The 27,761-nt window shown below is 38.0% G+C and overlaps 1 protein-coding gene across 2 annotated transcripts in view; it reads left to right on the forward strand.

Annotated features, from left to right (window-relative positions):
* Positions 1-27,761, forward strand: part of lrwd1 (leucine-rich repeats and WD repeat domain containing 1) — a 45,420-nt gene that overhangs the window by 4,556 nt on the left and 13,103 nt on the right. For both annotated transcript variants that reach the window (XM_028807139.2, XM_051930784.1), the window contains exons 3-14: positions 5,241-5,475; positions 7,377-7,496; positions 10,791-10,943; positions 12,840-12,980; positions 14,401-14,847; positions 15,127-15,253; positions 16,572-16,681; positions 21,903-22,110; positions 25,013-25,085; positions 25,880-26,020; positions 26,359-26,468; positions 27,322-27,483. In XM_028807139.2, coding sequence (XP_028662972.1) covers positions 5,241-5,475; positions 7,377-7,496; positions 10,791-10,943; positions 12,840-12,980; positions 14,401-14,847; positions 15,127-15,253; positions 16,572-16,681; positions 21,903-22,110; positions 25,013-25,085; positions 25,880-26,020; positions 26,359-26,468; positions 27,322-27,483 — 2,027 coding nt within the window. The remainder of the gene's footprint in view (positions 1-5,240; positions 5,476-7,376; positions 7,497-10,790; positions 10,944-12,839; positions 12,981-14,400; positions 14,848-15,126; positions 15,254-16,571; positions 16,682-21,902; positions 22,111-25,012; positions 25,086-25,879; positions 26,021-26,358; positions 26,469-27,321; positions 27,484-27,761) is intronic.

Raw genomic sequence — 27,761 nt, forward strand, 5'->3', positions numbered from 1 at the left:
ATAGAAGAGAATGAATCATAAAATAAAATATACAGTTAAACTTCAGTCTGATTTAGTCCTAATTCTCTTTTTTGTATAACAACTTAGAAAACATTGAATTTGACTAACAAACCAGTCAACGTTTAGGTTATTGTCATAAACTTTTAAGATAACTATTTCTTTTAAAGGGCTTCAATCCTCCTTATTTTTATGTTGGCACCACAGCAGGGATGCTAGTATCAGACATTGGTAAGGTTAACTGATGGGCTAATTGCACTGTTATTCCTAAATCAACATCTTCAATGTCAGTGTAGAAAAAATGTTATATAATAAAATCTGGTCTTGCATCATGCATCACATTATTTATATGTTTTGAAAAGAGCAGCAGACATGTAGGTTTAAAAATCCTACACTTACAGTTTCAAAACCAAGAACTTGAGTTCCCCACACAATTTGCTTATGTTGCTACCGCTCTGCCTTATTATGAATGGAAGAAACATAAAACATTTTACCAATTAGAGTGGACTGTTCAATTCATCATAATTTATAAAATGTACTGTGTTAAACATGTTGAGTGTTTGCAGTATCATTTATCATGAAAAGAGCTGTACACAAAATTAGTGGACAACCACAGGATGGGATGTGAATATAAAAAAGTGAGAACTATGGGGAAAAAATGAAATAGTGGTAAATAAAGTAATACAGAAGGCAAAATGTGTGGTATGGGGCCGATGTTAATGCAACACAGCTATTGGGAACAATGGAGCAAATCTATGTTTGTGCAGGAAAGTCCAGATACAGCAGAAAAGACTGACAATGTGAAGAATTGTGTACTCTTTACCATGTCCATTCTTGTTCCTCTCATGACCATGCATATTTCAACAAAATGAAGCGCCATGGTTTGTTTGGTTTTGGTTACTTGCATTGTTTTATGTATTCTGTATTTTTTATTTATTTAATAATGTGAATTTTATATATATATATATATATATATATATATATATATATATATATATATATATATATATATATATATATATATATATATATATATTCATGGCATTCGTAGTCTGAATCACAATCTGATTGTATGGGTGGTTACCTACCAGATAACGCTTGTGTTTGGTCAGCAAGTCGCGTACTCTTTGCATTATTTGACAGTAAAACAATAATCAACCATATTATATATATATATATATATATATATATACTAGCCATGTGCGCCCAACTACGTTGCATGTGTTAAAGTTGTCTGTGAAGGGCTCCGTTTAAACGCGGCTGCCAGTCGTGAACTGGGCCCTTTGTCACACAGCATTATGATTTTTTATTACGGAAACAAAATTACAAAAGAAAACCCTTGGACATTGATTCGATAGGAACGGCCTACTCTGAATCACTGTCCGAATAGTAATTATGTGGTGGTGGAGGAGCATTTCTGCTTCTCTCCGTTCACAGTCCGTCTCGTTTTCACGACGCTGTTGTTTCCTCTCACAATCTCTTCTCAACCTTTCTCCAGTCTCGCAGGTTGCTTTGTGGCAATCCAAAGAGTAAGGCAATATACACGGAGCAATGGTTATAAAAGGGGGACACATAGGTATCCAGGCTCTTTAAAGCATAAATAGGGATCACTTCACTGACATGTGAGCAAGCCAGGGTACAACTGTGAGACGCGCAGGACTCGCCGGCTACAACGTAACAATAATAATTTCTAGAACGTGCTGTTACATTGTCATTCATTTTACCCACTGTCTTTATTTCATTCATATGTTACGTAGGCACGTACCTTTTATCTTCGGCAATCTCATTCTCTAACCAGGCCTCAGGACCTAACCAGCGTAACACTGTCCACCACCCCATTCGTTATTCCGGCACATTGTTGACATCCATGAGTAACAACAACGGCGACAACAACTAAACTGGAAGGTGGTCTACGCATGCATGAAATTCACTGACAAACAAAGATCAAGATCCAAATGAAGATTATATATAAAGATTAGTTCATTTAAAGCACAACAATATGTTTAGTTTGAATGTCTGTGTTTTGAGGTGTGACTGGAGTACTACAGTCTTCAGTAGTATAAGCCTGGAGGAGATTCTTAATGCAATGCCTATGTTGTAGCTGTCTCTCTACTGCCATCTAGTGCTTCTTCTTCCAATTCATTCACGGACAAACAAAGATCAAGATCCAAATGAAGATTATATATAGATAGATATATATATGGAAGAGAAGGTCTGTGACACGGTTTGCATATTTGCAGCTGGAGATCCACAAAGGGAGAAAAATTAATCACGTATCATAAAGTAGTTTTTATTCCTGAGCTTTCAACCCCTGCCAGGGGTCTTCATCAGAGGATAATGCTTAGACTTACAAGAATCAAAGGCAATATATAGCAAAAAATTACGTGGATGTTGAGGTGGCTAAGTCAGTGTGATGGGGGGGGGGGGATAGGGGGGGTTGGATGGTGTACAGTTTATTTATTATGAACATGTTCTTCTTAGGGCGGCACGGTGGGTAGCGCTGCTGCCTCGAAGATAGGAGACCTGGGGACCTGGGTTCGCTTCCCAGATCCTCCATGCATGGAGTTTGCATGTTCTCCCCGTGTCTGCGTGGGTTTCCTCCAGGCGCTCCTGTTTCCTCCCACAGTCCAAAGACATGCTGGTTAGGTGGTTTGGCAATTCTAAATTGGCCATAGTGTGTGCTTGGTGTGTTTGTGTGTGTCCTGCGGTGGGTTGGCACCCTGCCCGGGATTGGTTCATGCCTTGTGCCCTGTGTTGGCTGGGATTCACGGATTCAGCGGGTTGGAAAATGGATGGATGGATGGATGTTCTTCTTAAGTTTGCATATGCTGGATTTATGTTGTCGCAGTAGAGGCGTGGAGCCACCTCTAACACCCTCAGGTACCACTCTGAACACGAGGTAAAAGTATAAATACTATTTATTTTATAATTATACTGTGCACAAAGCACCCTCCACTCCACACTCATATAAACAATAATTCTCTCTCACAAACCAATCCTCCTCGCCCAGACACTTCGCCATCCTACCTCCCAGCTCAGCTCAGTGTCTGGGCTTTCCCACAATCCTTTTATACACCCTGACCCGGAGGTGTTCCTGCCCAATCAGTCCACAGTTCCTTTTCCCTTCCGGGTCAGGGTAAACAGTCCTTTTCTTCACCCCGGGAGCATGTCGTTCCTTCCTGTCACGTGACTGTGATGTACTCCCGGGTTATAGGGCACATAAGAGCCCATGAGCCCCCCTACAGCGACTCCCGGTGGTCCCCAAGGTATCCAGCAGGACTGTGTATATAAACTACATAGTCCATGAGGCCCTGCTGGAACTCGGGGCACGATCATGCTGTCCGGAGGGCTCCTCCTGGCAGCCTGGGGGTGGTGACCGGAGTCTGTAGCCGGTTGTCCATCACAGTGTCCAGGTGTCTGTTGATGGCGTTCTCATTTGATAGCCAAGATTCGGCCAGCTCTCTGGCACTTTTAGTACTGGCCTTAAATTTTACTTGTACATTGTCCCAGTTAAATGTTTGTCCTGTTGATTTAGTATGCGTATAGATCAATGAAAGTGAGTCCTTTCTTCTGACGGCGTTGCGATGTTCCTGTATATGTGTTGCAATTCTTTTTGAAGTTTGTCCTATGTATACCGCTGAGCAAGAACTACATGGAATACTGTAAACTGCGTTTTGTGTTTCTGCTGTCGATTTCTTGTTTTTAGCATTAAAGAGGACCGTGCACAAATTGTTCGTGGGTTTGTGTGCTATTCTGACGCATTGAATGAGAGACGCTATCTCTTCCATCTTTTCACTTCAAACGGATACTCAAAAACATTCATTAATCGGAGCTTACACAGAAGACGCCAAAAAAACTCAGCAAACAATCGACTTGAATCAGAACCCCCACCCCACCTGGCACTCACTTCCTTATCACCACAAGGTGTCTGAAGGTATAGCGCGCATCCTGGCCAAATCAGGCATCAGAACAGCACACAAACCCACGAACAATTTGCGCACGGTCCTCTTTAATACTAAAAACAAGAAATCGACAACAAAAACACGAAACGCAGTTTATAGTATTCCATGTAGTTCTTGCTCAGCGGTATACATAGGACAAACTTCAAAAAGAATCAGAACATGTATACAGGAACATCGCAACGCCGTCAGAAGAAAGGGCTCACTTTCATTGATCTATACGCATACTAAATCAACAGGACATACATTTAACTGGGACAATGTACAAGTAAAATTTAAGGCCAGTACTAAAAGTGCCAGAGAGCTGGCCGAATCTTGGCTATCAAATGAGAACGCCATCAACAGACACTTGGACATAATCCAGCATATGCAAACTTAAGAAGAACATGTTCATAATAAATAAACTGTAAACCCCCCCCCCCCCCCCCCCCCCCCCCCCCGATCACACTGACTTAGCCACCTCACCCCCCCCCCCCATGTAATTTTTTGCTATATATTGCCTTTGATACTTGTAAGTCTAAGCATTATCCTCTGGTGAAGACCCCTGTCATGTAGAATAATAATGAAAGCAGACTGGACAAATGTGTGTTGATATTAATAGGCCCATTTATTTATTTTATAGAATACTGAGTATTATTTTATTTATGAAAGCTCAGGAATAAAAACTACCTTATGATACGTGATTTATTTTTCTCCCTTTGTGGAACTCCAGCTGCAAATATATATATATATATATATATATATATATATATATATATATATATATATATATATATATATATATATATATATATATATATATATATATTATTCATGGCATTTGTAGTCTGAATCACAATCTGATTGTATGGGTGGTTACCTACCAGGTAACGCTTGTGGTTGGTCTACGAATGCCATGAGTGTAATTACCCCAATCTACATGCTGTCAAATGAACGAACCACACGCCGTAGTGCAGTGTTAGGGGCTTCGCCTCTGGCGTTGACGTTCGATTCCCGAGAGGGGATGCAGTGAGTGTGTACACCTGATGAGCCCAGAATTAGGGCGAAACACGTGTCGCGTACTCTTTGCATTATTTGACAGTAAAACTATATATATATATATATATATATATATATATATATATATATATATGCAGTATATTGACCTTGATTTGCTTAGTAATTTGTATGCACGGTTTCTGTCTGCAACGTATAATGACAATAAATCAAGTTTTTCATTTTTGAGTATTACTTCCTTTTATATGATTTCCAGCATCATATATAATTCTTCTTTTTTATTTTTAGTCTGTCCAACTTGAGCTTAAAGAATGAAGACTTGGATTGTTCTCTGCTCTCACAGTTGCAAGAGCTAGAAGAGCTGGATGTTTCTGAAAACTTGCTGACTGCATTCCCATTGGGGTTAAATTTTCCCTGTCTCCGCACCCTGAATTGCTTCAACAATCAGCTAGAAGATGTGACAGCACTGGAGCAGTTCAGCCAGCTTGAGGAGCTCAACTTGGAGGATAATCTGTACCTTACAGTAAGTGAGAGCAAGCCAGTAAATCATAGCCTTCACACATTGTAGCTCCAAGTCTGGGAATCTGGAATTCAGAAACAGTATACTGTAATGGCTGGAAGGGCCAGTCTCCCTAATGCTATCTAGATATAAATAATTGGTTGTCTGTTGATTTTTATTGGTTAATTAATTTCTTCTTTTTTATTTTAAATGATTGTGGAGTCTGGCTCTTCAATAGTGACCTTAGCAGCACATAGACACATACCCTGTCATGCAGAATAATAATGAAAGCAGACTGGACAAATGTGTGCTGATATTAATAGGCCCATATATTTTATAGAATACTGAGTTACTTCAGAACACTGTCATTTTTTTTAGATTTTATTGAAATTTAAGCAGTTCAAGCCCAGTGAATAGCCTGAATTGGTACAAAGGTGAGCACTAAATTGACAGAAATAAAAAAAATGTTTAGGTGACTAAAAACTGAAAAAAATTATGTAATTTTCAGAATTATATCAAAAGTCCTATTTCAGGGAACAAGTAGTGGTTTAACAAATTAACTTTCCTGCAGCAATTTAAGTTAATTTAGCCTTGAAAGTTGATGCAAACAATTCCTACAGGTGCCCCAACTTTTGGTGATTGTTTCTGTCTTTATAAAAGAACAAACTGTATTTCTACATCCTCTGAAGCATTATTTGGACAGTATTGCAATGTTTATTGCTATCATAGTGTTGACAAAAACACAGTTAAACTAAGGAAGACAGACGGACCACTGTAACCCTTAAAAGTGTAGGTCTTTCCTTTAGAGAAATTGTAGAGTAAGCCAAGGTGTTATTGAACAGTTTACTACAACCTCACAAGAAACTTTGAAACTGAGAGGAACAGGTCTGACAGACCCATAGCCACAACAGAATCAGAAGACACATTCCTAAAAGTCAACAGATAAGCATCTTACATGACAGTGTTTAAAGTATGTGTCACTTTCAACTGTGAAGGGAAGACTTCAAGCTGCAGGTTTGACAGGTCGAGTGGCACTAAAAAAGCTGTTACTAAAATTGCAAAATAAGAAGAGCAAGATTCAGGAGAACAGCACAGGCTTACTTGTAACACTTGTCTAACTATCGCCACCTTGTGGTGAGCATTTTTACATTTTTAACAAGTTCTTGGGAGAAGTAGCAAGCTTTTTAAGCTGCCTGGCAAAGAGACACAACTATTATGGCAAAGGTGGCACAGAGAGAGAGAGTCACTTGGGCAATTCACAGGGAAGCAGGTATGCGCCGCAAGTTTGTGCTTGTTGCAAAACTAGTATTATTTGGTTAAATGTTTTCATTGATATCTGGAAACCCAAAGAAAAAACATTTTGAGCAACAGTCACACACACAGACACATTTTGTTGAAAAAAAATCTCGTTAAATCTTCAACACAGCAATAAATAAAACAGAAGAGGAAAGATGAGCATCGTCAAGATGCTAAACACCATCTTGGAAGCTATGAATTAGAATATGTCCAATATGTGTTAGGCTAGAGCTGGATGTGTATCTGTGTTTGTGTGTTTTTGTCCAGTATGTAAATCACACTATTTAATATGTCTCCACATATCTCGCACAGATTCCATATTTGTTCATGCCCTGAACCCTGTCAACACTGTTTACCCTTGCCAGTAGTATAATACAGATCAGAAAGAGTAGCTTATGTAGGTGGTGATCAGTTCATGAAAAGTGTTGAAACCATAAGGGATCTGTCCACAGTGGCTAGTAGGAAATGTGTGATATCTGAAAAGCATATTTAATGCAGCATTGCACTTATACATTTGGTGGAGGGAACTATAACTGCTGTGAATAACAGTTGAATGATACATTCAGAGACTTCATTCCCTTGTTTCTATTGCAGGATTTTAGAGTTTTGCTTTATGACTTTTTTTGTAGGTCAGTGATAACTACAAAGCAATGTATCTGTTGCCAAAGCTGAAACGACTCAGTGGGAAAGATATCAGCTCAACAGCCAATCACATTCGCCACGTGAACAGTGAAGAGCTTTCCAAACGGGTGAGTGTTGGATGAGTATTTTTATATTTTCACTAATAAGTTAGTAAGTCTAGGGATTTTTCGACGTTTGCCTTGCTATACTGTACCAAAACACAATGTCTAGAACCGTCTGTAAGACAAGAAATTGCGCTGAGCTCAAACAACAGTGAAAAATCTGTATTTTAATAATACAGACTAAATTTATACATATTGAGAATATCAAACTCTACAAACATTCCAGTGGAAGGTAATGTGTTGTAAAATAGAAAAGCAGGAGCAGGCAAGCAGAGATTTCAGAGGGAAACAACATATTTCTGTCATGCATTCTATAGCTGAAGACCACATACGGGAAAAAAACAGTTGCTATCTAGTTAAATGGTGACAGACTTTGACTTAACAATATCACCTTAAGATTTGGTGTGCTTTAAAAAAATAGCAATTTTCACCTTTTAGTGCAGGATTGTGAAAGTGGGCATTCTTTACAATTTCGTGTAGCTTTGCAAGAATATTCATTGGTAAAGCTGATTCAGTAGATTTCTTTCGATTAAATCAGGAGTTGTGTGCTTTGAAGACACCAGTAGAAGTTAGAGAGTTGTGCATTTAACCATTGAAGCACTGAAGCACTTCTGCTGTTTAAATCTGGAAGAAACTACCAAGTTGTGTTATCCATATTACTAACCGAGAATGCTAAACCGGATGGATGCAGGGACATCCGGCCATGGGCCGTAGCCGCAAAAAGACGTACTGCGCAGGCGCAAAAAGAGTCCGCGAGAGGCGGCTGAGGAGCCGCGAGAGGCGGACAAGACCACAGAAAAAAGGAGTGAGCACAGAAAAAAGAGAAAAAAGGAGTCAAAGAAATGAGGCGCAACGAGCACCGAAAAAAGGAAAAGGCACATAAAAAAGTAGTCAAACGCAGGCAGGAGTGAGCACAGAAAAAAGAGAAAAAAGGAGTCAAAGAAATGAGGCGCAACGAGCACCGAAAAAAGGAAAAGGCACATAAAAAAGTAGTCAAACGCAGGCAAAGCACGAAACACATTGCACATGAAACTAGACCCAAAAAAAAAAAAAAAAAAGAGGCTCGCACACAACAGCAAGGCACCCCCCCCACAGGCACCGGACAGGACACACACCAAGAGGGGGATTCAACAAGCCCATGGAACACAAAAAAAAAGAACACAAAACCACCCCACAGACCCTACAAACAAGGGACGGGACACACACAAAGAGGGGGATTCAACAAGACACAGGAACACAAAAAGAAAGAAGACACTCGCGCAACAAGAATCCTCACCCCCCCCCCCCCCCCCCCCACACACACACATCCATAAGAAGTGACACCCAAAGCCACATATTCTAAAGTGAACGTCAACACCTTCACACTAGGCAGCATAGGTGTCAGCATAGGTGGATCTCCTTACAATAAAGCACTGTTAACCGTTCAACTGCAGAAAAGGAAACATATTAACAGTGAGTGCGATCCTCCTTATTACTTATCCATATTTCGCATGCTGAGAAAGAAACAAGTCATGAATACACGGTCACGGGTACAAAACGATTCGGAAAGGATGACAGGAACAAGCACACGAACACAAAAGAAACAACAAAATAGACGGCGGAGCATAAAACGCGCTTCTGAAACTCCGGGAGAAAAAATGTCGCGGATCAAAAAACGCAAAGCACAAGTAACACCGTTACAGAGACGTGCCCAAATGGACAGACACAATGAACGTAGACAAATACAGCGCGCGTCTCAAAGTGCTGCATCGAAACAAGCACGATTTCAAAACGAAAGAGCTCGCGTCTCAGACATACAAAAAAGGGAGCGAAGAGAAAAAATAAATGAACGCAGACGTCTACAAAGCGCAAATGAACTGCCAGAAAAAAAGAAAGCAAGACTCCAAAAGGAGAAAGCTGAAATGACCGACATACAAAAACGGACAAGGCTCGATACAAACAATGCACGACGTAGACTGAAACGGACTTTGCGCAAAGCGGAGGCGAATAAATTAAAAGAAAAAAATAGCGCGTCACAAATACTGGACATGCAACAACGCGGCACTCAAACGCCAAAAGCAAAACATGCACGTAGCGGACATCAACGCCAGACACATGTTAAACGCTTAAGCCAAATGGCTGAAAACGCCTTCAATAATGAATCCACTATTGAGGAAAATTCATTTGGATTAATGAATGTCATTTGCAATCATTGTCATTCACTTAACTTCCCAGAAGAAACAACTGGCAATACAAATAATGAATTTACATGTTGTTGTCAAAAGGGGCAGATTAGACTGACTCCTTTACATTCATATCCTGAATATCTACAGAAGCTTCTAACTAACGATGTGCCTGAAAGTAAAAACTTTATGAACTGCATTAGATCCTACAATAGTTCATTTGCTTTTGCATCTACCGGAGTACATATCAGGCCACCAAAAGACAATGGCCCATACTGCTCTCGCATATGTGGACAAATATTGCATCGCATTGGAACAGTGCACCCTGAAACAAATCAACAACGCAAATATGCACAAATCTACATCCTAGATCCAGATGAGGCAATCTATCAACGAATGAACCTTCCTGAAAACAAACAATGCACAGACCTTATAATGAGAAACGTCTCTCATGTCATAAACAATCACCCATTAGCTAAGTCTATAAAAATGCTACATGAAGTTGAAAAGAAGGCCAATACAAAAGCAAATGCAGAAGGTATAGCGGCAACTACTATTGCTTTGGTCTTGATAAAGGACAAAGAACAAGACGTTCATCTGACGTTAAAGTTAAAATTATAAATGATCCATGCCAAGGAAGACTCATTCAAGGACAAGACACCATCTTTACTACTAATGTTGTATACAAAGAAATATTCCAATAAAACATTACTCTATGCCAAACACTCTATTTTTTATTTCTATACGCATCATCCAAACCTGCACACTGTACTATATCTAAATCATACATCTCACTCTTTGTCATGCCCCAACGCCAGGGGTTGGCGAGCGAAGCGAGCAGGGGGCGGAGCCCCCTAGTTAAAGCAGAAGCCTTGGAAGTCTTTAAAAAGTTATCAGAATGAGATTGCTGAGATAACTGCTGAGCCTAATGGACTGAATGGTTTTCTCTTGTTTGTCAAACATCTTATGCCCTTGTGTACCTTTTTCTCTGGGAGTACTAAAGATTCTTCCTTTCCATTATATTTGAAGTATTTACACTAAACCTAGTAGAAGTAATACTGCATAACATGAATAGCTGAAATGGCCCAAAATACATTTAAATGTATTTTGCATGCCTTTATCTAATTTCCCTCTGCAGGTCACAAAGCTTTTTGAGGCCAACTTCAGATGTCGCCTTCCTGATCCACCATCGGCTGCAGCTGTGAGAAAACTTGAGGCAGAGTTTTTGAAAGAGGCCGAGAAGCAAGTGAAGTATGGACCAAATTCCCTGAGTGACTACACAAAATGGAGGGTAAATTACAAGCATCCCTATAATCTTGGATGAAATAAGGTTTAGTATTATACTACATTCATTATACTTGCTTCCTTTAGGAACACTCATATATACAGTGGTGTGAAAAACTATTTGCCCCCTTCCTGATTTCTTATTCTTTTGCATGTTTGTCACACAAAATGTTTCTGATCATCAAACACATTTAACCATTAGTCAAATATAACACAAGTAAACACAAAATGCAGTTTTTAAATGATGGTTTTTATTATTTAGGGAGAAAAAAAATCCAAACCTACATGGCCCTGTGTGAAAAAGTAATTGCCCCCTTGTTAAAAAATAACCTAACTGTGGTGTATCACACCTGAGTTCAATTTCCGTAGCCACCCCCAGGCCTGATTACTGCCACACCTGTTTCAATCAAGAAATCACTTAAATAGGAGCTGCCTGACACAAAGAAGTAGACCAAAAGCACCTCAAAAGCTAGACATCATGCCAAGATCCAAAGAAATTCAGGAACAAATGAGAACAGAAGTAATTGAGATCTATCAGTCTGGTAAAGGTTATAAAGCCATTTCTAAAGCTTTGGGACTCCAGCGAACCACAGTGAGAGCCATTATCCACAAATGGCAAAAACATGGAACAGTGGTGAACCTTCCCAGGAGTGGCCGGCCGACCAAAATTACCCCAAGAGCGCAGAGACGACTCATCCGAGAGGTCACAAAAGACCCCAGGACAACGTCTAAAGAACTGCAGGCCTCACTTGCCTCAATTAAGGTCAGTGTTCACGACTCCACCATAAGAAAGAGACTGGGCAAAAACAGCCTGCATGGCAGATTTCCAAGACACAAACCACTGTTAAGCAAAAAGAACATTAGGGCTCGTCTCAATTTTGCTAAGAAACATCTCAATGATTGCCAAGACTTTTGGGAAAATACCTTGTGGACTGATGAGACAAAAGTTGAACGTTTTGGAAGGCAAATGTCCCGTTACATCTGGCGTAAAAGGAACACAGCATTTCAGAAAAAGAACATCATACCAACAGTAAAATATGGTGGTGGTAGTGTGATGGTCTGGGGTTGTTTTGCTGCTTCAGGACCTGGAAGGCTTGCTGTGATAGATGGAACCATGAATTCTACTGTCTACCAAAAAATCCTGAAGGAGAATGTCCGGCCATCTGTTCGTCAACTCAAGCTGAAGCGATCTTGGGTGCTGCAACAGGACAATGACCCAAAACACACCAGCAAATCCACCTCTGAATGGCTGAAGAAAAACAAAATGAAGACTTTGGAGTGGCCTAGTCAAAGTCCTGACCTGAATCCAATTGAGATGCTATGGCATGACCTTAAAAAGGCGGTTCATGCTAGACAACCCTCAAATAAAGCTGAATTACAACAATTTTGCAAAGATGAGTGGGCCAAAATTCCTCCAGAGCGCTGTAAAAGACTCATTGCAAGTTATCGCAAATGCTTGATTGCAGTTATTGCTGCTAAGGGTGGCCCAACCAGTTATTAGGTTCAGGGGGGCAATTACTTTTTCACACAGGGCCATGTAGGTTTGGATTTTTTTTTCTCCCTAAATAATAAAAACCACCATTTACAAACTGCATTTTGTGTTTACTTGTGTTATATTTGACTAATGGTTAAATGTGTTTGATGATCAGAAACATTTTGTGTGACAAACATGCAAAAGAATAAGAAATCAGGAAGGGGGCAAATAGTTTTTCACACCACTGTATTTATGCAGTCTAAATTTCTGATCAGTCAATGGTTTTTACAGTCAAAGGGAAGGTCCTCACAACCTTTATTTGAAACTAATCCAGTCTCTCTAATAGTTGTAAAATATCACCCTTCTGGGCAAATAACCTCAAGCAAATGGCTTCACTTTTTGGATAACTGTCAGGTTCTTGTTTTGTAGGTAAATAAAATTGCAATCGAACTTCTTGCTTCACTTATCACCACAGCAAAGAGTGATGACCACTTTAGAAGAGAGGTAATGGATGAATCTCATTCTAAAGAAGCTGTAAATAACACCAGGTCCAAGGAAGGCAGACTAGTTGTGAGTAGTGCCAATGTTTCATTTTCTTTATACAGCTTTAAAGTTTTGTATTTTAGAATGTATCTGGTCATTTGATTGAGTCCAGAGGGTATAGGTGTAAGTTACTTTCTCCGTATTTTGTGGGGTTTTGTTTTTGCCCATAAGTAATACAGGAATGTTCTCCTTTCCATTTCTCATTGCTGAGACAGAAATTTTTGTCCGTCTTAGTGAAATTAGTCAGTGATTGTATTTTTATTTTTTTAATTTCCCCAAATGTCACTGAAATATGTAAATAGTTAAAAGTGCAAACAGCCCTTTTTCTATGAGGATATAGGAATATATGGTAGTATTTCCCATTATGTGATTTATGTATTTGTGCATGTAAAATAAGGGCCATCTAATAGCTGAAACTCAAAACGAATACCCAAAGAGCACAAAACAAAAAAAGTACTGGTTTACCCCAAAACACAAGGGCAAAGTGAACAAAGAAACAACACAAAAAATAACAAATAAAAGTAAGGTCTACACCATTAGCACACTTTTTTTTTTAAATAAAATTCCTTATCTTGTCAGTCAGGTGGCATGGCTTGGCTTTGATATGACCTTCTGTGTCTCTGAGCCCTTCTTTAATCATATGGTCTATTGTCCATATTGGCATTCCGGCTACCTACCCTGTTGTATCAACAGGAAGTCATTCTATCTAACCTTTAACATATTATAGTCTTGTTTGATTCCTTACAGTCCTTCAGGATCATTTGCTCATTCAGGTGCTACTTCGAAAGTCCCCTGGTGGCTACTGCTGGCCCATCTGATATATGTTTTCTGAATGTCAGTGAGGGTTTTCTTCATACCATCCAATCTCTTCTGGACCCTTTCCTTTGAAATATCTCATTCTGGTTCCATCTTTCCCCAACAACCCTTTACAACCAAGTGTTGTTTTTAAACACACACAAATAAACATACCATATTTTACTCTTGGTCTAACACTAACCAAATACCCATCACCTTCAGATAGAGGCCAACTCTTTCTTACCCCAGAAACCCAAAGCCCCCCCACACAACCACCGCCAACCTATGTTCAACATACAAGATCAAGGCCAGCTAAATCAGAAAAGAGTCTGACGGGGTGAACATAAATTTTATACCCCATATTACTTATGTCCTAAATCTCATAATTTCCTCTTAGCACTAAAAAAATGTATTAACTAAATCAGGTAACGTGGTTCTCAAGAAAGACATGTGGCCTTATTACTCTTGACATATACAGGTATGAACAATCCTAATAATATGAAAGGAAGGTGATTTGTATATACATAGTGAGACATCAGAAATTGGTAAAATATTGCTTCTCACAAATCAAAACCTGTACTTACAGACCTCTCACCTCTTTCTTTGATAATCTCTTTAACAGTTTTCCCCACTATCCTTTTTCTTTTTGAAGCAATCTCCAGGAAAAAGGAAGGCTTCTATTTGTAATCAGAAGGAGTCTAACAAGAAAATGCGCTCAGACGTTGATGACACACGACTGTCATTATCTTCCAATAGAATGCCCTCTAAGTCTCTGCGTAGCTCCTCAGGTTCCAGCTCTATTGACTCCATAAAAAAGATTTCCAAAGAAGTGAGTCCATTACAGCAGAGTCTAGAAGAAGCTACAGAGATGCAAGAAAACACAAAGGGAAGTAAAGATCAGTCCTCTTCGAATACAGCAGACTCAGACTCATTGCATAGCCCACAAAAGAACAAGCAGGTACTCAAGAATAAGATGTCTATGGAAAAGGACGTGGGCAGTCTGAAACCACAGAAAAGAAAAGGGAAAGGAACTCCAATGAAAGAGCAAGAGGAAAGTAAGAGGGAAGATGTTAATGGCACTTGGTGTGAAAATGCTAAGGTAAGAGCCAAATGGAAAGAGGTCCAATCTAAAATAAAATGAAACAAAACTCAAAATGTCTGCCGAAGCTCAAGTAGTAAATCCACAAAGTTCTAAACGTAAGGGTACAGCCTTAAACTTAAGTGAGATAAAACACTAACACTTGTGTTGTGTGAGACGATGCCAACTCTGTATAGCATGGTAGTCTAGTTGGATAAGAAGTCAGATTTTGGCATACTGTATCTATCCACCCTACACAAGTTGATTTCAGAATGTGGATATAATTCTTTTGTCTCTCAGGACTCGATCACTTGGGAGCCAATCCATTTCCTGCAGTGCCACAGCAATATGAACAGCCCAAAAGATTTAAAGACGCAGCTCTGGGCCTGTGCCTTTGAACCCGTGCTGGACACACCTTCAAAAACAGGTTAGCATTTCTTTGGCAAAGAGTAAACTTAAATCACACATCTTTTAACTTTTTGTGTATTTCAGGTACAACAGCCATGACATACAGTATGTGACAGGCTGAAGTGCAGGTTTCTTATAACAATACTATTCTTTTGGCAAAAATTCTTTAGAATATTTTCACTCTACAGACATTTCAATCCTGCAGTACACAAGTATGCCACTATATAGAAAAATGTTAATACTAGCTGCACTGCTTCTCCTCTTTACTCTTTGACATGTCAGTGTACTAAGCAGTCTTGTACATGAGCAAGACATATCAATCTCTCAAACAAATAGTATCATGAATGACTCTGGATGTTTTACAAATGATTCCCTCCTACTAGAACTTATTCCCAGACTATACACAGTAAATTACATATAACATAATGATGTTGCACAATGTGTTACCAAGGGCAAAAAGTGTGCCTGAAACAATTTGGGTGACATGGAAAACCAGTGCTTAACACTACATCTCATGAGTCCAGTGTCCTGGGTTCACTGTGTGGAGTTTACACACTTTCTCTGTGGGCATGGGTTTTTCTTTCAGGTGCATCAATTGTCCTTCCACATCCCTGAAGACATGCAGGTTATGTTAACAGGTAACATGACTTTTGCCCCAGTGTGAGTGAGTGTCTTTGTTTATCTGTGTGCTTCGCGATGGACAGGCACCCTGCACAGATAGGTTTCTTGCCTTGTGTGTGGTGTTTCTACATTTACTCTTCCCAAAATCCCACTTCACCTAAACCCTGAACTTACAGGATTAAGAATGTATGCGTATTAGGGTGGCGCACTATACTGGTATGGGAAAAGTACCAAAAAACCCAAATTTTAAAACGGTAAGGGCACCAGCATTTCAGGATTTTCGGTGCTGGGAGTAAGCGTCAGCTTTCCTGTCAAACTCTTGACATTTGGTATTACAGTTCTGGAAAATTGTTTGTTTTATAGACTTCAGAAAATTAAAATATACACTTCAATGCAACTGGAACTTCACAGGACCCAAGTGCCCCCTAAAACCCATATTGCTTTGACATGATCAGGATTTCCCCCCTTTATTTATTTAATGAGATTGGGACTTCACTGGGGACATATTATTGCTTTGATGCAATAGTGATCTAAAGTGGATCCAGGGTTTGCTAGTGACAAGAAATACTTTATCTTTTACACTGATTAATACCATACAGTACAAAGAAAAAATCAGGTGTATTACTGAAGAACCAAATGTATAAAGATTTGTTTGTACCTGCTCCTTTAACATCCCCAAGAGATTTCATTAATTGTTTTTTCTCTTTTCTGTTTAGTATTAAATGGCACGTCCTCTCAGACTGTGGCAACATGTGGAGGTGATTCAGTGTGCATTATTGACTGTGAAACAGGAACAGTGTTGAAGAAGTATAAAGTTCCTTCAGAGGTAAAATTTCTGGCATTAATAACTAAATGCAAAAGTTATTGATTGGTAATACTTTGGGTTTGGTTTATTTGAGATTTGTATATTTGGCAAGGTGTTACTGTAAGTCCCTCTGCTGCTTGATGTGTAAGTATAGTAAAGTTCAGATTGTTTGTTTAATAATTCAGTTAAAGATATTTTAAAACATACATACAGTAGGTGAAGATAAATTGTAGTGTAATTATAATAATAATAATAATAATAATTCATTACATTTATATAGCGCTTTTCTCAGTACTCAAAGCGCTAATTGTGAAGTATAACTAGAGGGACTTTTCATCCATAGATATTTTTCCAGCTGCTTACATGTTTTTAACTCTCTATAAAGAATCCCCCATTACATAGTTGTACTGTATATGTATGGTTAGAGTATTTTCTAACTAAATAATCACAGTAAATAAAGAAAAAGAAACAGTAAAGAAAAAATCATTTAATTAAAGAAAAATAATTAGATACCTGAAAAATACATTTTTTTTTAGGAAATCCATTTTACTAATTATGAACCCACTGAGGATCACATTAGACCTGACTTTGTAAGGATGTGTTCTGTGCATGGCTGCTTTAGTCAGTGGCGAGACATGAGAGACGTTTTTAAAAGTGTGTATGCAGATTCTCTCCATGTTTAGTTTCACTGGCACAGCTGATTTAAATTGCCTTTCATTATCTTTATTTAAGTAGCGAATGGTTTTGCTTCACAGAAGACCAGGTTCAGGTTCTGGCCTTTTCATGGTTTGTGTGGGGTTTGCACAAACACTTCCTTTGTTTGTGTCTTCTGATTTTCTCCCACATCTTAAAGGCATGCATGCAGGTTAAAGGATTAGTTTGGTATGATTCAAGTTGAAGTTCTTTCTTCACAAACATAGTATTATTGGTATTTCCACACTAAATTGTGTTTTAAATATAAATGATTTCTTTAAATTTTTATATACACAGCCTGCCCTGCCATTTTAAAATGAACCCTATGGGGCACAAGGCTCCAGCTGAAAATAAAACTTAAAAACTTACAGAATATGTCCTTACTGAGTTTCGATAAAAGAAAACATGCCTTCTGTGTTTGTGACAAGATCTGGAAATAATCATTTTATCACATATTCCTAGTGCTATTTTTCTCAAGGTAAATATATGTTTTCTATTTGCTTGTATTACATTCATACGGAAGTACTATAAATCAAAACAAAACCAGCCATGTGGCACAAAAAGCTTACTGTGGTTTGGTCTTTCTAGAGGACCAAACTGGGCAGGTGAAAGGGTATTGCAGAAAAAGACAAGCACTGAGGTAGCTGGTCTTATTTTAAAATGGCTGAATCTCAAAATATTTATATTTTTTGGTTCAAAAATTACAGGTGTAATCTATTTTACAATGTGTGTATAATTGAAAGAAGCATATCAATACATGACAACTGCCTTGGATTGAAAAATGAACGTATTCATTAAGTTTTATGCTTTATGCTCCGTGCCCCAAAAAGAACAATGTAAAATGCTATGTACGATGTGAGACACAAAAATAACCAGACTGGGCTTGGGGGTTTCCTGGAAAACCATCTAGAGGTCAGCTGAACATGAATCATAGAACTATATACCCTCCTACACGCCATCTTATACCACCAACTGGCTAGGTATATCCTGTGAAGAGCCCAGCCAGTATTTGCACAACAATCGCTACACGAGTTGCTGCTAGGGTGAAAAAATCAAACAGCGAATCAACATCAAATTTCTTGTGAAATTGAACAAAACGGACACAGAAACTTATGAAATGATAAAAAGAGTGTACGGTGATAACAGTTTGTCTCGTTTTTGAGTGGCACAAATGTTTCAAGAAAGGACAAGAAAATGTGAAAGATGTTCAACGCCCAGGTCGCCCATGCTCGTCTCAGACGGATGAAAACATCAAATCGGTGAATAATGGATTTTTAATCCACCAAGCACCTTATATAAATAAATTCAGCCAATAATCATATGAAACAATGAAGCTCTTTCCTGTCTTCCTTCCTTCAGTTAAGTGTCGCCTGCTGCCTCCCGATTCTGTCTCCTTAAGGTAAGGCTTCTTTGATGCTGGACATGATGACCCGGCATGACTTGTGGGGAGCACTTCCAGGTTGTTTGAGAGAAAAAAGGGTAGTCCTCCACCAGCAGTGCCCCTCTGTGGCTCCTTGGGACCCCAACAGGGTTGCACTTCTGGAGTCCACTTATTATGAACCCCTGTGGGTGTCCAAGCTGGGACATCTGCACATCTAAAGCAGACTCTTGCCACCAACATATGGGTAATGGAACTGCTCCTGGCCTCCAGCTTCTGCTTGTCCATCTTTTGCTCAAGACCTCCAGCTTGGCAAGAGGTCATGCTGTTGTCAAGCCAGGATATCCGCCCATCGGTTCTCCAGGGCACTTACAAAGTTAAACTTTAAGAACTCAGTTTTGCATGGCAAATGCATATATACCATGCTTGTGATAAAATAACTTTGACTAGAAAAATACCAAACAAACTTATCCTATACTTGTTATATTTAAAACAGTCCTTCTTCAAGTGTATTCTTAAGACCGTTAAGAGACAGACTGGCTCCACATCTATGGTGAGCCATGTGCCCTATGCTGCTACTCTGACCCTGAATAGACCCAGATCAAATGGAAGAATGTACAGTATATAATTATATGAAGGTTGAGGATGGATTGCTTACAGGGGGCTTTATTTTCAATATGGAGAATTTATTTATCAGTCACCTTTAAAAGTGCAACTGAATCAAGCTGGGAGAACCAGAATTTTTGAAATTATAACTCAATTTAGTTACACCTTTAAAAGTGTAACTGAATCAAGCTGAGAGAACCAGAATTTTTGAAATTATAACTCAATTTAGTTAGAATCAGCAGCAGGCTTTTAAAAAATCCTATTTATCATTCTTCTTAGTCTTCATGTTGCTACAGTAAACTCATCATCTAACAATGCATATTTCCACTGCTTAAATAACCCTGTATATACCTTCTGGTAAAGGTCATTTAAGTATACTGTGACACATGCAGTTAGTTTTCAAAGGTATGACGCATTATTTCTTTTAGTTGTGTTCTTTGACATCCCTTGCTATCTAAGCAGTGGTTTTCAAACTGCAAACTGCTGCCCCACCAAGACTGACGCTAGAAAAATAAATCAATTTTAATTTTAAAGATTGTCTTTAAATTGCCAATTTTTAAATAAACATACATATAACTGAAAATGTTTTTTAGTTGTTACTTAAAAGTACAGTAGTTGTATATCAATGTGTCAATACATGAGAGGTGGCATGCTAGGGAAAGAAAAGAAAGTGTAAAATGTGGGACTTAAAAGGACCGTTGGTTACACAGCAGATGAATCCAAGTCTCCATACTCAGCTGTGTTTTGACTCCACCACTCCGTTTCCTGATGCTACACTCCTCTTCCATCTTTCTAAACTGAAGTTTTGCTCACATTGGCCCCAAGAGAACAGCTACTTGTCTCTTCCACACTTCGCAACAAGATCAATTAATTTCTGGGAAAGTTAGTGTCTCAAGGTATTACTCTCTTTCACTCCCCCAAGCCCCAACCCATGCAGGTGCAGGCTGCACACCGTGTTTGTCTCTCACTCCAGTCTGCTCCACCAGTGTTACAAGGTTTTTAGTTTTGTTGAACTTGCTTTTGTACCTTCATTTTGAGAACAGTTTTAAAAATTGCCAGACTAAGGCAAAATATTATACAATGAAGAAAAACTTTCATAACTGTTAATTATAAAATACACATAAATAACATTTCATTTAGTGTTATTAATATTAACCAACAGTGGAAAGCTGCTGTTTCAGAGTGGCCAATGCTTTATCCTACAGATATTTCTCTGTAAGCTCAGATGAAATTAGCTTCACTGCCAGCCTTTAAAACTATCACATTAAGAACGTTGGATGTTGTGACCACCACAACCAGGATGTGTGTTTTGGCAACAGGATTTGCAAGAAGGTAGTACCATAACAAAATTAAAATGGTGCCAGAAAGTATTTTTAACAAAATTAATTTCTACAAAGTAAACCAAATATTTTGAAAATTCATAGACAAAAACCTCTATGAGAAATATAAACATCAGAAAAGCTGTAAATGAATGCTAAGAAAAATGAAAAACAAAGTATAATCATAACAATGGATATTGTGATTGTCATGTATTCATATAACAGTTCTTAGCTATTTTTATTATAAAATTGAGCTCAAGTTTTTTTCTGTTGCCATAGTGTAGTTCTTGCAGTATTGTCCTGCGCTTTGCATAAAGACTAATTCAAACTATGTTTCATGTGGAGGTGGAAATGAACTCTAGTAATCAAAGCAAAAACAGAATAGCAGGTACTTTTGATAGAGGTGTTTAGTTGATTAGTCAAATTAGTGGGGAAATGGAGCGGCAAACAAAATTGTTAATGACTGATCAACAGCATTACAATAATTAAAACCTTTTTGTAGCTTACAGCTGTGCAAATCTGTTGGCTGCCAGATGTCAGGGTATGTATAGTCTCTGCCAGTTTCTCTTTTATGGTAACTGGGGTACTGCAAGCTTTTCACAAATGGAATCATTTGAGAGAAATAAATCACCTTGTTGTAATGGTATGTCTGAGAGCAATGCTTGGTTTTATATTTAAAAAAATTCTGTACAACTAGAATGTTTATATGCATTATTTGAGTGACAGCACATAATTCGTGGAAACTGCTTATCTTCAACCCCACCAACTTTTTTTCACTCCCGTTTTATGTTTAAATCTTGTTTGGAAACAGACGTGAGGATGACTTACATTTTAGCTTAACCTCTTAACAGTCTAGAATACATCTAGTTTAGGTCAGATTTTCCATTTAACACCAATATTTGGGAGTCTGGAATAACCTCTTCCATCCCGAGTTTAAAAATTATTTGATGAGTTACTTAGATAGACTAAGCAGTCAGATAAGTAAGCAAGTCAGATGGACTGTAATTCATTTGGAAAGAAAATGAATGGGTACCATGGGCAGATTGTTATTGATGAATTAAATTTGTTACTCTTATAGGTATTTACTGTGTTGTATATAAATTTTTCACTTACATCATTACAGTTGATTTCCAATGCTTTTGAAAGATGTAGCAATACACCCACAACAGTTCGGTTTTGTTATTCCATGTTAGTTATGATAGTTTTGGTATTTTTCTGATTTCTGTCATTACTCTCAATTTTGTAGGGATTCTTCACAGTTGCGTGGACAACTTTGACAATGGTGACCAAAAATGGAAAGCGTCGTCTTCTCAATGTACTGGCTGCAGCAGGGACAAGAGGCATTGTTAAGCTCATCCATCCCAGGGCCAACTTGGCATATGGGGAGTTCAAAGCCAGCAAAAAACCTGTGTCAGCATTGGTCTTCAGTCCTGTCCAGGAGACATTCCTTTTCAGTGAGACCCTTATTTTGACTTTAGCAAAAAAATAGATGTACACAGTAATATTATGAACCTGATTATTCCAAAAAAAGGAAATAGCAGTTCACTGTCTACTTCCCGTGTTTATCACAGTCTGCTTCATATATCCACGGTTACCTCCAATTTAAGGTTTTACAAAGTTTTTAATTCCAAAAACAAATTACAGATGACATATCCCATCAGTGCATCTATCCACCATTTATTAAACCCACTTAGTCTAGTTAAGGAACATAAAGACATGAGTAAATTTTGGCAGCATTGGGTACAAGACAGGTAACAAACCTTGGATGAGGGCCCAAACTGTCACAGAATGAACACATACACCAATACTCATTCATATGTGGCAAGTTTATAGATTCCAGTTAACCTGCATTTTCTTTTGGACAGAGAAATAAAACTTTTATGGACAAAAACCCCCCACAGCCAAATTGTTTCTTTTTTTAAATTAAGTACTCACTGTTACTATTACAGTCAGAATAAAACAATATGTACAAATTGTAAATGTTTTATAGAATGGAGAAGTCTTTATTTTTTCAATTTACTTTTAATTTATCTGGTGTTGTTCATAATCTACACTCAACTCAGAGCACTTTACTTAACCAATACAGCACCATAGTAAATAGTGTTTTGCAGGATTAAGTAAATATGTACAAAGAAAGCACAAGAAACAACTGATCATGGCCTCATGTTTCACATATACACATTTAGGTACTCATCTGTACATATTCTGCAAAAAGCAATAAAAGAAAGGCACTCTACCACATGTAATCATGTGTCATGAGATGGTGCCTGCCCAGTTAACCATAGTAGTTTATTATTTGTGAGCTATTAAAGAAATGTATTCATGTTTCTGACTGAAAGTAAGATGTAAATACGTTTTGACAACAATTTTGTAAACCATTTTTAAACCTGCTTGCTCCATTTCAGAGTCATGGGGGTTAGAGCCTGTCCTGTACAGCTTAAGGCGCAGTATAAGAACCGACCATGGATTAGGTGAAGTTTTAAGAGTCATCAAAAAAAAAAAAAAAACACCTGCCTAGGTATTACTGTGTACAAGGCAGGATCCTGGATTGGATGTTGATCCATAACAGGGCATACAGTCACCGATTTTGGTCACCAGATAGCCTGATTACATATCACTGAAATATGTGAGGGAGCTGAAATATGCAAACAAAAAACGTACTTGGAGAACTTCCAGACATCACACAGTTTCTAAGCTAGGAGTCAAACTTGGGTCCCTTAAGCTATAAGGCAGAGACACAAACAACTTCACAATCTTATAAAGTTTTTAGTTTTTCTAAACTACAAAGTGATAGAATCTGTCAAGTAAAAATTAAGTTAATCTGGTTGTTAGGCTGTAAGCCAGTCTATCGAGTCTAAAATTACAAAGAACTATGAAGCATCACAGAGTGGGATGCCATAGCACAGATACATCCATACTCATTCAACATTAGACTACTTTAGATACATTAGCCCGCCTAATGGTCCGGCTTTGAACTGTTGAATTTCATTGGGGAAAATCAAACAGCCACATGAAATTTCACACATACATTCTACTTATGAACTGAGCAATGCCAAAGTATGATAAGGCTACTTTATACATACTGAGCTACCGTGTGGCATATTATAAATGCATGAAGTGCAGGAGCTCTTTATTAATGTTTCCCACATTCAGATATCCTGGCTGAATGGTGGCTGAAACAGACCATGACATCAATTTGCTTCTTCACTGTTCTCATCAAGTACAAAGCTAAATACATTGTTAGTAGTAAGTCCATCTATCCATGCATTTACTGAACCCATATAAATCATGATTATTTAACAAAACAAATACCAGTTCCTGCTCTGATGCATCATAAAGTACAAATTCCTGCTTGTGGACCCTTATCTTGCTTATGCTAGGATTTTGCTCCCTGTGATGTTTATTTGGCTAGTATAAAATTATCACTGTTTACCCTGTGACCTTTACTTGGGTAATACAGGGGTATAAGTTCCAGATAGTAACATTTAATTTTTCCAAGTGTTTGACACTCACATCATTCGTGTTACAGTAATATCAAAAAATATCCTGTTTGTTGCAGGGCTGAGAAAGGATAGTTAATTAATCCTTTTTTCTATATTCCTTTTTTTGCCAGGTTGTCAATGCACATCCACACATTAGATCTAATCATTACTTACAGAATTGAGATTCAAAATTTAAATATTATGCCTACTTCATTACATTTAATTAGGTGTTTCCCTTACCAGTACACTCACAGATTAAAACAAGAACAATGTGACACCTAGATTGTAATGTGTAGATATTTTGAGAAACTCGAGCATAATTGTGGAAAACAATTTGAATCAGCTAACATCAAATTATAATTTGGCTTTGAAAGAGACTTTATTTGTCACCAATACATTTCCCGTCAAGCACCAGCAAAAATCAACACAAGAATATAACAATTTTTTCTTCCTCCAAGTGAGTGTCACCCACTGCCTCCTGACTCTTTTAAACCAGACCCGGGAATGCTTCCGGTGTCACAGCAGTGGTCATCTGGAGTACATCCAGGTGGTACAGAAATCAGGACATTCCTCTGCCAGCAGCACCCTCATGAGGTACACAAGGACCCCAAGAGGGCTGCTGTCCTGCACTACAACTCCCATGCAACCCTGTGGGAGTCCTAACTGGGACCAACCTAGAGGAACACTAAAACCTATCATGTTAGGTAATGAACTGCTTCTGACATTCGTGTTTGCCCAATCCATCCATTATCCTTCTAACCCGACTAAGATAAGGATTGCTAACAATCCAGGCCCGGTTGCAGCTCCAGTTGTGATGTGAGTCCCTTCATTCAGACATTTGTAATATATATCTGTTCTACTATGTTTTCACCAGCTGCAACATATGAAAAGAAGATCATACTATGGGACATTGGTGGCCTTGGTGAAGAATATGACTTCAGAGTCAGGTAATTAATCATTTTAAAAGTAACAACTGAAACTTATTTAGACTGGATTAAATAACTGAGTGACATAAAGGCTTCACTAATACTTTTATAAGATCAAATGGAACTGTTCATGGGTGTCCAAATAGTAAACACTGTTGCCTCACAGCTCCAAGTGCTTAGATTTGATTCCCAGGCTGGTCACTGTCTCTATGGAGTTTAGTTATCTTTGCATCCATATGAGTTTTATCTAGTGGTTTATGGTTTGTTCCCATATACTAATAGCACACATGTTACATTAGTTCGTAGGTCTGTTAACTGTCCCAGTTGATCCAGTACACCCAGTGATGTCAGCATAGTTTCTAGCCCCCATAAGTGAATTAAATGACTACAATGTCAGGCAGTGGCTTTATAAAGTTAAGCTCCATCAATACAAATAAATACATTAATGCTGGTTTCCTATAGGATATGTAAACCTGAATTCAGAGATAAAAAAGCTTTCATTCAAGGGAGATTGTGGGTAGCTACTGTAAAACTGGATAACATTTTATTATAATTTAGTTGAATTTTTTTTCTCCATTTGCTCCAGTAAGTTAGGATTTCAAGATTGTACTAATGGTAGTTAGGTTGCCATCATTTTATTTTTGACATGGGCATTTTCTTTCTTTATATGCTTCATTGTCTTCTGTGCTGGATTGTTAGTAATGTTTTAGTAACTAATGTTCAGTTGTACTACTAATACACAACTCTTGATTCTGTTTTTATTTGCTACATTTATTCTTTCACCAGTTTTGTTCTTTTTATCTGTATAAATTCAGCAAGCTACTCACCCTTGAAACCAAATCCATTCCACTACATGTGAAACTAGTGCCTTTACAACCTGAACATCTCCTTTTGGCTGCCTGTGAAGAAGGAATGTTTGTTTTTGACATTGATCTGAACAAAAACAAATCCAAAAGGTATGAGTATCTCATGCACATGACTGTGTCAGTGCAGTAATCTGTTGTTAACCATGCAAAATTACACTATTTTTACTTTGTCCTTTTTTACTATAGTGAAATAGGTTTATATTTGTTATTCTGTTCCATAACCAATAAGGTTATTACATACAGTATTTTATAATTAAAACTAAATAAAATGTTCACTTATCGTAATGTACTCCTGACAATAAATGATGGTATGTGGTGACATGGGACCTAATCCCACTCTTTTCTGTTGTTTAGGTGAGCAGTAAATAAAATAAGGAGGAGTTAATTGACCTGTGTGTCTTATTGATTGCATTCTCCATTTTATGCAGGCCTGCTGAGTGGGAAGTGCTGTTCCCTGTATATAACCAAGAAGATGAGGATGGGTACAATGACTTCCGGCTCATTGATGGGTTATCTTTCCTTAGTGACAATATAGTTGGTATGTTTGTTTGATAAGCAAAAAGTTATTCCATGGTACAGTGGACAGTTTTTTTAAATTGGCGAATTGTTTAAAATAGTTTGTGGTTTTCATATCTGAGCCTATACATGAGGAGATAGAAGAGCACAGACTCAACCCTACTTTCTTAGCAACTACAAAATCCTGAAATGCTTCTAACACTAAATATTTACCTCTTACATGGTGACATTTTATATGAATTGTAAGAAATAATTTTTAGAACACAACCTGTTACATTTATGACAAATAAGTGAGTAGATACTTCCAGATCCATTTCAAATCCACTTTGGATTGCTTTTGAGGTTAAGTATTATTTATCTCCTTTGGAGCTTTCAGGTTACTCTGGAGCAGAAGCCCCATGTTATTCAGATAGTGATGTTGTGACCATATAAGACACCACCTGTTGCATTAATTGCTGGTATCTCCTACAGATGTTGAAGTGAACATTTTACCCTTAACCACATGCACTTATTTATAGACTAAAATACTGTTTTTCAGGTATTAGGACAGATAAACAAGTGATAAGGACACCTTTAATTTGCATGCCTTGTACTGATCTAACACACTCTTGAGTTTCCAATAGGACAAAGTACTTAAGTATTCGGGTAGTAGTCCTAAAAACATCTTCCCATACACTTCGCTTTAAATATATTTGGGTATATATATCTTGAAGTAGCACTTTTTTAGATAAAGTTTCTAATGCTAAAATTAAAGTAACTGAGAAGAGAATGTAATTTTATTGCCAATTTCATCTATCAGAATCAGAAGAGGTTTACAGGTTTATTTTTGTCTTAGAATGATCATAGCTAAAAGATTAACCTTATTGTCTCTTAAGTGTCCAAGAGTGCCAAGCAGGGATCTATCTACTTATGGAGCTGGAAGCAGACATTAGCTGCACAACAGGAAACAAAAAATAAAGAGCTGGAAGCTGTGATCCTAGCAGAACTGCAGTGGTGTGACACAGACATCACACATTTGTCTCTTGGCACCTGCCCAGGTTAGTGCATCAACATAAAGTCTGTTTTCCGGTGTCTTATAAGTTTAGAAAACACATTTACAAAAAAGTAGTATTCAACTCTTTTACCCTTTAAGCATCAGCCATTGGAAATCAAGGAGCTGGATAATCTAAAGATGGTAAGACAATACTGGTAACATGGTCCCAAATATACTTACGAAAAGACAAAAAGATGCAATTTAAAAACTGAAAGACCATTCTTATGAGACTCACTGCCAACAGTTATCAGCAAAACATCAAATGTACTGCAACTACAATAA

The sequence above is a fragment of the Erpetoichthys calabaricus genome, chromosome 8 (genome assembly GCF_900747795.2).
Source record: "Erpetoichthys calabaricus chromosome 8, fErpCal1.3, whole genome shotgun sequence".
NCBI lineage: Eukaryota > Metazoa > Chordata > Cladistia > Polypteriformes > Polypteridae > Erpetoichthys > Erpetoichthys calabaricus.